This window comes from Palaemon carinicauda, chromosome 45 (assembly GCF_036898095.1).
Source record: "Palaemon carinicauda isolate YSFRI2023 chromosome 45, ASM3689809v2, whole genome shotgun sequence".
Taxonomy (NCBI): domain Eukaryota; kingdom Metazoa; phylum Arthropoda; class Malacostraca; order Decapoda; family Palaemonidae; genus Palaemon; species Palaemon carinicauda.
The window spans coordinates 32676731-32691608 of NC_090769.1; the positions used below are offsets into that span (position 1 = coordinate 32676731).

Here is a 14878-nt window from a genome sequence, read left to right on the forward strand (position 1 = left end):
AAACTGGCTTTTAGAGCGAGAGTCTGATATGACACGAGAGAAGTTCTCGGCTTGGGAGTTCATGCCTCTGCCCAGATAGACTTCTCAATTCTGGTAGACTCGCCCTGGCGCCTAGCCAGGAGACGCTCCAAGTTGTTTACAGGTCAACTTCTCAGCTTTTGTCAAGCCCTTGAAGTTTTGCTGTACTATTATGTCACACATAACAAGGCTTTCAGGGATGGTAAACGGTTCCGCCTCAGTCGCTAACCCCGTCTGTTGCCACACCTGCTCCCGTAGACCCTAAATGGGCTTTGCTGCAAGCCATGCAGTCCAAGCTTGCGTCCTTGATAGAGGACTTAAATGCGGAGAAGAACCTTCTGGCCAACAACCTTCCAACCGGTCGGTTGTGCGCCCTGTTGACGCTGAGGTAACCTACTCGCGTCTGCCAGTTGAGGTGGTTCCTCCTTCTGGCCAACAACCTTCCAACCGGTCGGTTGTGCGCCCTGTTGACGCTGAGGTAACCTACTGCCGTCTGCCAGTTGAGGTGGTTCCTCCTTCTGGCCAACAACCTTCCAACCGGTCGGTTGTGCGCCCTGTTGACGCTGAGGTAACCTACTCGCGTCTGCCAGTTGAGGTGGTTCCTCCACCGATGCGACACAGTGGGGTTGCCAGTCGCACGTTGAAGTTAAGCGACGCTCGGAGGTGGTTGTTGACGTTCAGGACGTTCAACAACCAGCAGAGGTGACTTGTTGTGACGCAGTGCGTCAACCTCAGCAACCCGGTAGGGTGTTGACTGCACAACCCAGACGGTCTAGACAGTTTCGGGTTGACGCTGTACTTCCTCGCGCACCCATGGTTGTTGACAGTTCACAGACTGTGCAGCAGTTCCATGATATTGCGTCCGGCTCCGTCACGCATCCACCAGTGCGACCGGATTCAGCGAGTCAGACGTTGCCCACTCCGTTGCCGTTTCCTCATCAGTTTCGGATGAGGAACCCTTTGATGAGGACGTTGCTGAACAAGACGATCAGCCCCCAGCCCTGCTATCCATCCAGAAGATGCTGAAGAAGGAACGCTGCTCAGTCAGGCTGTGGATGAGTCTGATAGGGACACTGTCATCCGTGGATCAATTTGTGTCACTAGGAAGACTACACCTCCGTCCTCTTCTATACCATCTAGCTTTTCACTGGAAAAAGGACAAGACGCTAGAAGCGGTCTCGATCCCGGTTTCCGGAAAGATAAAGTCTTGTCTGACTTGGTGAAAGGACTATATCAACCTTAGAGAGGGTCTTCCCCTGACTGTTCAGACTCCCAACCACGTTCTCTTCTCGGACGCATCGGATGTAGGCTGGGGTGCGACATTAGACGGTCGGGAATGCTCGGGATTATGGAACTCGAGTCAAAGGACAATGCATTTCAACTGCAAGGAGCTACTGGCAGTACGTCTGACCTGGAAAAGCTTCAGGTCTCTCCTTCAAGGCAAAGTGGTGGAGGTGAACTCAGACAACACCACGGCTTTGGCGTACATCTCCAAGCAAGGAGGGACCTACTCTCTGACGTTGTACGAGATCGCAAGGGACCTCCTCACCTGGTCAAAAGGTCTAGACATATCACTAGTAACGAGGTTCATCCAAGGCAACTTGAATGTCATGGCAGATTGTCTCAGTCGGAAGGGACAAATAATTCCAACAGAATGGACCCTCCACAAGGATGTATGCAAGAGACTTTGGGCCACCTGGGGCCAGCCAACCATAGATCTCTTCGCAACCTCGATGACCAAGAGGCTCCCAATATTTTGCTCACCAATCCCGGACCCAGCAGCAGTTCATATAGATGCCTTTCTACTAGATTGGTCACACCTAGATCTATATGCATTCCCTCCGTTCAAGATTGTCAACAAGGTACTGCAGAAGTTCGCCTCTCACGAAGGGACAAGGTTGACGCTAGTTGCTTCCCTCTGGCCCGCGAGAGAATGGTTCACCGAGGTACTTCGATGGCTAGTAGACGTTCCCAGAACACTTCCCCTAAGGGTGGACCTTCTACGTCAGCCACGCGTAAAGAAGGTACACCTAGGCCTCCACGCTCTTCGTCTGACTGCCTTCAGACTATCGGAAGACTCTCGAGAGCTAGAGGCTTTTCGAAGGAGGCAGCCAGAGCGATTGCTAGAGCAAGGAGAGCATCCACCCTTAGAGTCTACCAATCGAAGTGGGAAATCTTCCGAAACTGGTGCAAGTCAGTATCCGTATCCTCGACCAGTACCTCTGTAACTCAAATAGCTGACTTCCTCTTATATCTGAGGAAAGAACGATCTCTTTCAGCTCCCACTATCAAAGGTTACAGAAGCATGTTGGCATCAGTCTTCCGTCACAGAGGCTTAGATCTTTCCAACAATAAGGATTTACAGGACCTCCTTAAGTCTTTTGAGACCACCAAGGAGCGTCGTTTGGTTACACCTGGTTGGAATTTAGACGTGGTACTAAGATTCCTTATGTCAGACAGGTTCGAACCGCTACAATCAGCCTCCCTGAAAGATCTCACCTTAAAGACTCTTTTCCTGGTATGCTTAGCCACAGCTAAAAGAGTCAGTGAGATTCATGCCTTCAGCAAGAACATCGGATTCTCATGCGAAACGGCTACATGTTCTACAACTTGGTTTTCTAGCCAAAACGAGCTGCCTTCTCGGCCTTGGCCAATATCGTTCGATATTCCAAACTTATTGTATGGTTGGAAATGAACTAGATAGAGTCTTATGTCCTGTAAGAGCTCTTAAGTTCTATTTAAAACGAACTAAACCTTTACGAGGCCCGTCTGAAGTTTTATGGTGTTCAGTTAAGAAACCATCTTTGCCTATGTCAAAGAATGCTTTATCCTATTTTATCAGACTGTTAATACGAGAAGCTCATTCCCATCTGAATGAGGAAGACCAAGGTTTGCTGAAGGTAAGGACACACAAAGTTAGAGCTGTCGCAACTTCCGTGGCCTTTAAACAAAATAGATCTCTGCAAAGTATAATCGACGCAACCTATTGGAAAAGCAAGTCAGTGTTCGCGTCTTTTTATCTTAAGAATGTCCAGTCTCTTTACGAGAACTGCTACACTCTGGGACCATTCGTAGCAACGAGTGCAGTAGTGGGTGAGGGCTCAACCACTACAATTCCCTAATTCCATAACCTTTTTAATCTTTCTCTTGAAATGTTTTATTATTGTTTTTGGGTTGTCCGGAAGGCTAAGAAGCCTTTCGCATCCTACTTGATTTGGCGGGTGGTCAAAGTCATTTCTTGAGAAGCGCCTAGATTAGAGGTTTTGATGAGGTCCTGTTGTAAGGGTTGCAACCCTTGATACTTCAGATCCTAGGGGTCGCTCAGCATCCTAAGAGGATCGCGAGGCTCCGTAAGGAAGACGTACTTAAAAAGGCAGAGTAATTGTTCAAGTCGACTTCCTTACCAGGTACTTATTTATTTTATGTTTGTTATTTTGAATAACTGCTAAAATGAAATACAAAATACTTAGCTCATAATAATGTAAACAAGTAATGCTGGTCTCTACCCACCCCCCTGGGTGTGAATCAGCTTATATAATCACCGGCTAAGTTTAATATTGAAAAATGTTATTTTTATTAATAAAATAAATTTTTGAATATACTTACCCGGTGATTATATATTAAAGGACCCTCCCTTCCTCCCCAATAGAGACCCAGTGGACCGAGGAGAAAATTGGTTCTGTGTTTACATTGAGTACTGAGTACCTGCTCGACAGATGGCGCTGTTGATGTACACCCCCTACCTGCATAGCGATCGCTGGCGTATTTTGAACGTAGAGTTTTTCTGTCGGGCAGCAGAGCTGCAGCTTATATAATCACCGGGTAAGTATATTCAAAAATTTATTTTATTAATAAAAATAACATTTTTCAAATGTCGTGACAGCATAAGTGAAACATTAATGTTGATAGGTACCAAAAGTATGGAATGGAAGAGGCTTAAATGGTCTATAGAAACAGAGGTGGTAAGAATGAGGGGATTGTTGAGTCAGCTTTCTGTATTAGAACTGAAGTGAGGATGTAAATTCAAATGAAAAGAAAAAATATTGAAGCTGTTAAACTGAGCTGCTTGTGTAGTATGATATACAGTTTAAGAAGAAATGGGTTATAAATGTGGCAATGCATAGCTGATGTATAAAGAAGATAGAGAAGATAAAAGGATAAATCAGTTTGAGATGTTTTGGTCATGTAGAAAGAATATTACTGAAAACCATGTATAGTTTAGACGTGATCAGTTGAAGAAAGGCCTGATTGGAGTTGAATAGATAACCAAAAGAGGTGTTTCAAAATAATGACATTTCAATACAGGAAGTACAAGAGTGTGTAGGATAGAGGTGAGTGGTTCAGCATCTGTAAGAGTATTTGATGATGCTGGGGATGAGCCTTCTGTGTATTTGTATATACATTTAATTATGTGGAAATTTTCTACACTGGTTTCATTCATGATTCAGCAGTTAGTTAAAGTGTGAATGTGTAAATAAGTTAATTTTTAACTAAACTGACTGTAACTATATGCAAAGGTCTGCATTTTACCCATCATTTGAGATACATCCTCTACTGTCAGTAATACTTTACTATATTTCTTTCTTCTTGAAATTATTATTTTTTAAATATTTAACTTAGCCGGTGAATATATAGCTGCAACTCTGTTGCTCGACAGACAAAAAAACTGTACAAAAAACTCGCCAGCGATCGCTATACAGGTTGCGGGTGTGCCCATCAGCGCCAACTGTCGGCCAGATACCATACTCCATGTAAACAAAGACTCAATTTTCTCTCTGTCGACGTGTCGACAAGACGTACTTTACTCGCTGTAGAACCTGGAGTTTTCTCAACATATTTGGTGAAGTACTTCATTTTGGTTTGAGCTTTCGCAGTGCAGGTGTTTTATCTTCATCTTAAATCTTGAACTCGTTTTGGATAGATTTAATTTTTGGTGACAAAGAGAGTATGGACTTTCTTTGACTTTTAAATGACCGACCCTTCCCTTACACGGAAGTGTGTTTAGGCTTTTAGTAATTATTTTATCACGTTATAAATTAATTATAGATTTTCCTCTATATATTTTATATCTCACCGCCTTTATTAGGCCTCTTCGATTAACTTTCCATTTATAATAAACATAAAAAATAAATTTTAATGTTTTGTTTATATGGGACCTTTCCTGAGAGTAGGCGGTCCTAACTTGGAAACCGAAGTTAAACAACGTTGAGCCCTTTCAATCGTAAAAAGCTTTTAAAGAGCTAATGAATTAAAACTTTTTAAATGAATATTTTTAATAAATATTTTATGAAAGAATTTCTTTGAATAGTCTTCGTACTGTTTTCAAAGATGAACTAACGTTTAGTTTATTTATGCTACGCAGTTTGCGCTCTATTGTTACGATAGAGAGAGAGAGTATCACGGTTTCACTTTGCAGAAAGAGTAAATCGATTCTGACGTTTTGTTCATTCTTCTTTCAAAGCTTAAATGTTTTAATTTCTATTTTAAAGGAACTTTTTAATTGAAAAACCTTTCAGTTTTTTCCTTTGGTCAAATAACATGTTTTTTTGACGAAATGTAATTGGGCTCTTCTCTTAGGTGCGAAATCAAGAGAGAAAGAGAGAGAGAGATAGAGACGGAGGGAGAGAGAGGAGAGAAAACGTTCCGTTCAAGCGGGTAACGTTGTTCTCGAGTTACTCTCGTCCCTAGTCTCTGTACGGGGAGAAAGGATAAAACGTTTTTAGTTTTATTCTCGTCCCCAGGCAATGTACGGTGAGAGATTGTAAATGTAGTTTTGAACGAACTAGTGTTTCTTCTCTTCCCCAACCACTGATTTTTTTTTTTATCTTAAAAGATGTTTACTGTTTTTTTTGCTGGTATTAATGTGCTTGCATTATACGACTGATTTCGCATTTACTACCTTTTGATGAGGGTAGAATTGCGTGCTTCAGGTAGAAATCAGTAAAAGTCGATTTCAGTGAAATAAGTGCAAAACAGAAAATCGTAGTGATAAAGTGATATTGCGCAAAGTGTTACAGTGTTGCGTCCGAGGGTTCGTCTGTTCGTGCCTGTCGTTCACCTAGTCCGGGACCTCTTGCAAGCTCCCAAGCCCAGGGGAGAAGTAATGTCATACGACTTATGGGTTCGAGAGGCCTTGATCAGCGAACAGACGTTTCCCTCTATGGTATCGGGTGTATCTTACCAAGATCTCCCCTACCATAAGGCGAGAGAGACAATTTTCTCCTCGTCATCCGAAGGCTTTTCGCATAAGAAACCTGAAATAAGGTTTCGACGAGGCCCTTAAGCGAAAGTCAGTCCTTTCAGGACAGGTCCAGCGTCCTGGTTGCAGCCAATAGGACAGATCTGACCATATGCAGTCATCGGAAAACTGCTCGCCGCCTAACAAAAGCGTAACACAGACTCCGAGAGTCTTTTTTGTTGGCAAAGTGTTGCGGTCACAGACGTTACCCTCGTTTCTTACCGCAACCATTTCCGTTGATCCTAAATGGGTTGTACGGCAAGACATGCAGAATAAGCTTGCCTCCCTTATGGAAGATTATTCTGCCGATTAGTCCGTTGAGCCTAGCCGGTTATCTCATCGAGACCCTGGCTTTCAGCCAACCTAACGTTCCTTTGTGCGTCCTGTTGACGTTGGCGTAGCTAAGTGACGTCAGTCAGGTTGTTTAGAACCACACTCGATGCGGTCTTGTGTGGATTTTCAGCCACTTTTGGACGTTAGGCCACTTGCTGATGCTCCTGTTGATGTTCAGGACTTTCGCTAACAATCGGAGTTGACTTGTTTTGACGCTGTGCGTCAACCTCCGCTTTCTAGAGTTGTTTTGACTGCTCAGTCTAGGCAGTCAAAGCAGTCTCGAGTGGGCGCTGTGCGTCCTCACGCACCTGTTGTTGTTGACAGTTCACAGACTGTCAAGCAGTTACATGACGTTGCGTCCTGGTCTCTCGCACCTGTTGTTGTTGACAGGTCACAGACTGTCAAGCAGTTACATGACGTTGCGTCCTGGCCCGCTACTAATGCACCAGTGTGTGTGGACTCTGCTTGTAAAGCATTGCCACCACGGTAGGTCTCTCCCTTGCTTGAGACTCAGCTATTATCGGACAAGGTTCTTTTAGATGAGGAAGTTGCTGTTCCCCCTCCTACTGATATTCCCTTGAGGACTCTGTCAGACGGAGCGGAGCCTAAAGCTGCTTATCCCTCTATGGACTTTAATTAAATCATGCTGATTTTTAAGGATCTTTGTCTGGATCCTTTTGTAACTGCTGCTCCTCGTTCGCCTAAACGTCAGAGCTTACACTAGGCCTAGCTACTTCGAAGCCGTTGTTTTATAAGCTAGTGCTCTCTCGCTCTCCTAGAGAGCTTTACGTTTGCTAGGCGACTGGTTTATCACCAGGAGGAGTTTGGGGGATACAGCCTTTGCTTTCCCTTCTTTTAAACTGGCTTATAGAGCGAGAGTCTTATATGACACGAGAGAAGTTCTCGGCTTGGGAGTTCCTGCCCCTGCCCAGATAGACTTCTCAAATCTCGTAGACTCTCCCTGGCGCCTGGCCAGGAGACGCTCTAAGATTTTACAGGTCAACTTCACAGCTGTTTTCGAGCCTTTGAAGTTTTGCTGTACAATTATGTCATGCATAAACAAGGCTTTCAGGGATGGAAAGCGGTACCGCCTCAGTCGCTAACCCCGTCTGTTGCCGCACCTGCTCCCGTAGACCCTAAATGGGCTTTGCTGCAAGACATGCAGTCCAAGCTTGCGTCCTTGATGGAGGACTTTAATGCGGAGAAGGTTGCTGCTGAACCTTCTGGCCAACAACCTTCCAAGCGGTCGGTTGTGCGTCCTGTTGACGCTGAGGTAACCTTCTCGCGTCTACCAGTTGAGGTGGTTCCTCCACCGATGTGACCCAGTGTGGGTTGCCAGCCGCACGTTGACGCGGTGCGTCAACCTCCGCAACCCGGTTTGGTGTTGACTGCACAACCCAGACGGTCTAGACAGTCTCGGGTGGACGCTGTGCGTCCTCGCGCACCCATGGTTGTTGACAGTTCACAGACTGTGCAGCAGTTCCATGACGTTGCGTCCGGCTCCGTCACGCATGCACCAGTGCGACCGGACTCAGCGAGCCAGACGTTGCCCACTCCGTTGCCGTTTCCTCATCAGTTTTCGGATGAGGAACTATCTGATGAGGACGTTGCTGAACAACAAGACGATCAGCCCCCAGAATAGTTCAAGCCCTGCTATCCATCCAGAAGATGCTGAAGAAGGAACGCTGCTCAGTCAGGCTGTGGATGAGTCTGGTAGGGACGCTGTCATCCCTGGAACAGTTTGTATCACTAGGAAGACTACACCTCCGTCCTCTTCAATACCATCTGGCTTTTCACTGGAAAAAGGACAAGACGCTAGAAGCGGTCTCGATCCCGATTTCCGGAAATATAAAGTCTTGTCTGACTTGGTGGAAGGACAATATCAACCTAAGAGAGGGTCTTCCCCTGACTGTTCAGACTCCCCACCACGTTCTCTTCTCGGACGCATCGGACTTGGGCTGGGGCGCGACACTGGACGGTCGGGAATGCTCAGGTCTGTGGAACTCGAGTCAGAGGAGCATGCATATCAACTGCAAGGAGCTGTTGGCACTTCATCTGGCCTTGAAAAGCTTCGAGTTTCTCCTTCGAGGCAAAGTGGTGGAAGTAAACTCGGACAACACCACGGCCTTGGCGTACATCTCCAAACAAGGAGGTACCCACTCACTGACATTGTACGAGATCGCAAGGGACCTGCTCATCTGGTCAAAAGGTCAAGACATCTCCCTAGTAACGAGGTTCATCCAAGGCGACTTGAACGTCATAGCAGATTGTCTCAGTCGGAAAGGGCAAGTAATTCCAACCGAATGGACCCTCCACAAGGATGTGTGCAAGAGACTTTGGGCCACTTGGGGTCAACCAACCATAGATCTCTTTGCAACCTGGCTGACCAAGAGGCTTCCAATCTATTGCTCCCCAGTCCCGGACCCAGCAGCAATACATATAGATGCCTTCCTCCTAGATTGGTCACATCTGGATCTCTACGCATTCCCACCGTTCAAGATTGTCAACAAGGTACTGCAGAAATTCGCCTCTCACGAAGGGACAAGGTTGACGTTAGTTGCTCCCCTCTGGCCCGCGAGAGAATGGTTCACCGAGGTACTTCGATGGTTAGTAGACGTTCCCAGAAGTCTTCCTCTAAGGGTAGACCTTCTACGTCAGCCACACGTAAAGAAGGTACACCAAAGCCTCCACGCTCTTCGTCTGACTGCCTTCAGACTATCGAAAGACTCTCGAGAGCTAGAGGCTTTTCGAAGGAGGCAGCCAGTGCGATTGCTAGAGCAAGGAGAGCGTCTACCATTAGAGTCTACCAATCGAAGTGGGAAGTCTTCCGAGACTGGTGCAAGTCAGTTTCTGTATCCTCGACCAGTACCTCTGTAGCTCAAATAGCTGATTTTCTCTTATACCTGAGAAAAGGACGATCCCTTTCAGCTCCCACTATCAAGGGCTACAGAAGCATGTTGGCATCGGTCTTCCGGCATAGAGGCTTAGATCTTTCCAACAATAAAGATCTGCAAGACCTCCTTAAGTCTTTTGAGACCACCAAGGAGCGTCGTTTGGCTACCCCTGGATGGAATTTAGACGTGGTACTAAGATTCCTCATGTCAGACAGGTTGGAGCCGTTACAATCAGCCTCCCTGAAAGATCTCACTCTTAAGACTCTTTTCCTGGTATGCTTAGCCTCGGCTAAAAAGAGTCAGTGAGATTCATGCCTTCAGCAAGAACATCGGATTTTCGTCGGAAAAAGCCACTTGTTCGCTGCAACTTGGTTTTCTAGCCAAAAATGAGCTGCCTTCTCGGCCTTGGCCTAAATCTTTCGATATTCCCAGCTTATCGGAGATCGTAGGCAATGAACTAGAAAGAGTCTTATGCCCTGTTAGAGCTCTTAAGTTCTATTTAAAGCGTACTAAACCTTTACGAGGCCAATCTGAAGCTTTATGGTGTTCAGTTAAGAAACCATCCTTGCCTATGTCAAAGAATGCTTGGTCATACTTTATCAGATTGTTAATACGAGAAGCTCATTCACATCTGAGTGAGGAAGACCGAACTTTGCTTAAGGTGAAGACGCACGAAGTCAGAGCTGTAGCAACTTCCGTGGCCTTTAAGCAAAATAGATCTCTGCAAAGTATAATGGACGCAACCTATTGGAGAAGCAAGTCAGTGTTCGCGTCATTTTACTTGAAAGATGTCCAGTCTCTTTACGAGAACTGCTACACACTGGGACCATTCGTAGCAGCGAGTGCAGTAGTGGGTGAGGGCTCAACCACTACAATTCCCTAATTCCATATCCTTTTAATCTGTCTCTTGAAATGTTGTTTTTTATGGGTTGTCCGGAAGGCTAAGAAGCCTTTCGCATCCTGGTTGATTTGGCGGGTGGTCAAAGTCATTTCTTGAGAGCGCCCAGATTAGGGGTTTGATGAGGTCCTGTTGTATGGGTTGCAGCCCTTGATACTTCAGCTCCTAGGGGTTCTGTCAGCATCCTAAGAGGATCGCGAGGCTCCGTAAGGAAGACGTACTTATAAGGCAGAGTAATCGTCTAAGTCGACTTCCTTACCAGGTACCTATTTATTTTGTTTTTGTTATTTTGATAACTTCTAAAATGAAATAAAAACTCTTAGCTCATAAGATGTAAACATATTTAACTGGTCTCTACCCACCACCCTGGGTGTGAATCAGCTATATATTCACCGGCTAAGTTAAATATTTAAAAATGATATTTTAATTATAAAATAAATTTTTGAATATACTTACCCGGTGAATATATAAATTAAATGACCCTCCCTTCCTCCCCAATAGAGACGCAGTGGGATGAGAAGAAAATTGAGTCTTTGTTTACATGGAGTATGGTATCTGGCCGACAGTTGGCGCTGATGGGCACACCCGCAACCTGTATAGCGATCGCTGGCGAGTTTTTTGTACAGTTTTTTTGTCTGTCGAGCAACAGAGTTGCAGCTATATATTCACCGGGTAAGTATATTCAAAAATTTATTTTATAATTAAAATATCATATTTCAATGATTCTTTACCATTATTCATTTGTTGTATGACTTGAAGAATGAGCTTTGTAGGAAGAATATTATCAAGATGTTTTCTTTGGAATATGCTAGCCTGTAGTTAGTTCCTCAATCTCACCAACAGGAGGAGTTGTAATAGCATTTGTTGACAAATCTCAATTTGTTCCTTGCTGCAACATCAAAAAGATGCATATATGTAGTATATTTTGAAAAAAGGGTTTATAAGGGTTTAAATTTTCAGACAAACTCAGTAGAAGCTCTGCATTATTCTTCCTCCCTTCGATAGCTTTTTTTTATTTGTTCATGAAGTGCTGGTTTCAACTTCATGAAATGTGGATTCCTTTGGTAAGATTTTGTGCTCCTCTTAAGAAAGGCCATGGTTGGAAGATTTATCTGAATCTTTTCTCTTTTATCTTCAATGTTTTACTAACCTTCCATACAAATATCCCTTCTCTCTAAAGTCTTACATCTCCGAGATCTGGATTATCATTAGGTATCTGGATCAGGTATCTGGATCACACAGTAACTTATGGCTCTACCGATTTTATTCAGGCCTTCTCTAATGCTTTTGAAAAGAAAACACTATTCCTAATAACTTTTAATTTCAGATCCATCAGATCCCCTGCTTAATGAATCCATTACCAAGTAGGTTTCCAACAAAGACAACTAGACCTTTTTGCTCAAGCTGATAAGCCACTTGTTTAAAAACCAAGTCAAAGCCTTTTGGGCCTTTGCTCCTTTTAGTACTTCTAAGCCAAACGCTAAGGTCATTCACCCCTTTCACCCTGTCAAGAAGCAAGAATCCTTCAGGAAGACAGTGGCTCCTAGCAAGTCACCTCAGTGAGGTCTTTGACTCTCAAGTTCTACTGGGAGACCAGCTTCCACTTTTCTGCCCCTCTTAGCAATGTTGGAGGCAGAGCCTTAGTTTCTTCATGATCTCAAGAAAGTCTATAGCATTTCTCTATCTCCAATTTCCCTTGTATTTGATTTCAAAAAAGGCTGTCGGGAAAGTCTCTACTCCTTCCTAAATTTCTAAAAACTCTTTTTCCCAAAAGCATCAGGAAGTTTGAGTGCAGCCATAAATGTCTCAAACCCTGACAAGCCTCTCATTATCACACTGTTGTCGATGGAGAATACCTCACCAGTGACCATTCTTCTAGATGTAAGGAAGTTCTTTAGAGGTTTATGCTCAGAGGAAGACCTACCAATTACAAAGTCTGTGCTTTGGCTTTAGCACAACTCATTAGGTTTCATAAGAATGTTGGCCTCAACTGTAAAATGTATCTACTTCCTAGGTATAAAATTGCTGTCGGGCTAATGACTTTTGGCCAGTGAGTAATGACTTCATGTGTCAAGCTACTTTTGTTAAAGCTTTGTAGAGTGAATAACAAAGGATCACAGATAGAAAGAAACTGAAAATTTTATCAGAAAGCTAAATAAATATTCTATATTCTACTTATAGACAGGGATTCTCAGATGGTTAAATGTGATATTCAGAATATAACTATTGGGGAAAATTAATTAAAAGAAGATAAGTTTTCATAATAAAATTTATAATTCCAATACTTACTAAATATTCTTACATAGCCTACATACTGTACATCCACTTCCCCACATCTAGTGGACTTGGAAGTAAACTGAGATTAACAAACTAATGATATCACAACTCCTGATGGTGAGATTAAGGAGTTACTATTGACTTTTCTTACTGTTCCTGCCCCAAAGTTTGCACTTTAAGTCATATAGCATACGGTATGAATAATTTGAAAATTTGCATTTTAGGTACTCTCAAATACTGTAATGTTATTAAGAATGCATAATGGTAGAGGTATAGAATACATAATTTAATTATCTCCAGGTGTAATGTCATGTGGCGCTGGATATTTGACCAATCATTTGTTGTGTCATCTCTTACTGATTGGGGAACTTGGTTGCCATTTCATTGGTTTTATCGACCTGTGATTGGTCAACTTTTATATCTAGAAGCTTACATGCAAGGAATTGGCAGACATACTGAAAGTGAAGTGTTTGCCATGGGTCATCAAGATCTTCAAGCATTATCTATATCTCTTGGTATTTATTCGATTCTGTATTAGGAAATGCAATTATAGTACAGTATTGCTTCTGAAGTGCTGCAATATTTGAAGCTGAGCCATCCCTTAGTTGTAACACTATGTCGAATATCTATTTGTTGTTTTGTAGTTTGCTTATGTGGGGTTAGAGAGCTTACTTTTGGACTGGTGTTGGTAAATTAGATGAATACAAAAAAGATTCATGAAAACTATAAGATTGCAAGACCAGTAAGACATAAAAAGTAGAGATGCCCAGTTTGGAAACAGAATAGAAATAATACACCATTCAAGAATGGCTGGTAAACAAATACAGAACATGTAAATATGTTTCATATTGCTTGGGTGAAGCTAGCCCTCATATTGCTTGGGTGAAGGGACCCGTGTTCATAGATGTCTCAACATACTTTATGAATGTGCTAGTAAGAGATCCCTGTCATTAAGGGTTGAATATTATTACAGTATTTTTTTTACCAGATTAAATTTTTTACATTGATATATTATGATTTTCTACTCTATAGAATGTCAGTGTTGGTATTCAAAATTTAGTGTACATTACATTTTATGTTTTACTCAACTTATAGGTTAAATACAAAAACTGAAGTTGGTTATACTAGAGTACAGTATAATAATTAATCAAAGTCACTTACCATTACAGTGGAAGCCCTGCCCACTTCATTCTAGCTTCCAGTCTTAGTTGCTTGTGATCAGTTAGCTCTTGAAAAGGGTACAACATCACACCTCTGAGTGAGTTAGCAGTCCACATGATTATCGTACAGGATTAATTCCATTAGATGATGTTCACTCCATACATGAAAATGAGAGTTTTCCTTTCCTAGGTGTGTAGTTTATACTATTATCTCTGATTATATATATATATATATATATATATATATATATATATATATATATATATATATATATATATATATATATATATATATAAAATTGTATTGGAATCAGCACATGAGATAAGGTGAAAAGTTCCCAAACAAGTTTAAGGAAAACTATCAGAAAAGACCAAAAAAGCCAATAAAGAAAAGATTGGATATTAGAGTAAAATCCAAAAGAGGTGAAATAGAACTAGCAGAACTTTCCAGACAATAAACAAACTAAAAACCCAAGACACTCGTAAACACAATCAGACCCGAATTGAGAAACGCTAAATAAAGGAAGAAGCAGGAAATTTATGAAAAGAAGACTTGGAAGAGGGTGCCAATAGCTGTTTGCTTTAAATGATGAAAATGCAAATATTATCAACAAGGAAGATGGAGTGATCAATATTACAGAGGATTTCTATACAGTGGTGATAATAAGAAATACCTATGCTGATAGAAATAGTAGAATACCAGAGCCAGCACCATAAGTAACAGTAGGAAAAGCGAAAAAGCATTAAAAGGTGTGAAAAGAGGCAAAGCAGCAGGAGAAGATAGCTTAACAAGAATAATTTAATAATAGGTGAGGAGAGTCAATAGTAGTAAAACTTGCTGAACTTTACACATATTGTCTGCAAGAATGCTCTATGCCTACAGGTTGGAAAAACTTTATCATTATACTAATTCATAAAAAGGGATAAAACAAGACCCGGAAAATTACCATTCAATAAGTTAATCTCAGTAGATCATATTTATACAGGAGTCTGTAATTCCTCAGCTGTCAGTTACTTGATTCCAAATAAGTCAGATTTTATAGAAGAAGATAATGCAGGA

At 42.5% G+C, this 14878-nt stretch overlaps 1 protein-coding gene across 1 annotated transcript in view; it reads left to right on the top strand.

Moving 5' to 3' along the window:
* The window catches only part of LOC137634625 (failed axon connections homolog), a 72774-nt gene that overhangs the window by 35804 nt on the left and 22092 nt on the right, over positions 1–14878 (top strand). The window contains exon 4 of the mRNA XM_068367092.1: positions 12959–13173. Within this exon, the coding sequence (XP_068223193.1) occupies positions 12959–13173 (215 nt within the window). The remainder of the gene's footprint in view (positions 1–12958; positions 13174–14878) is intronic.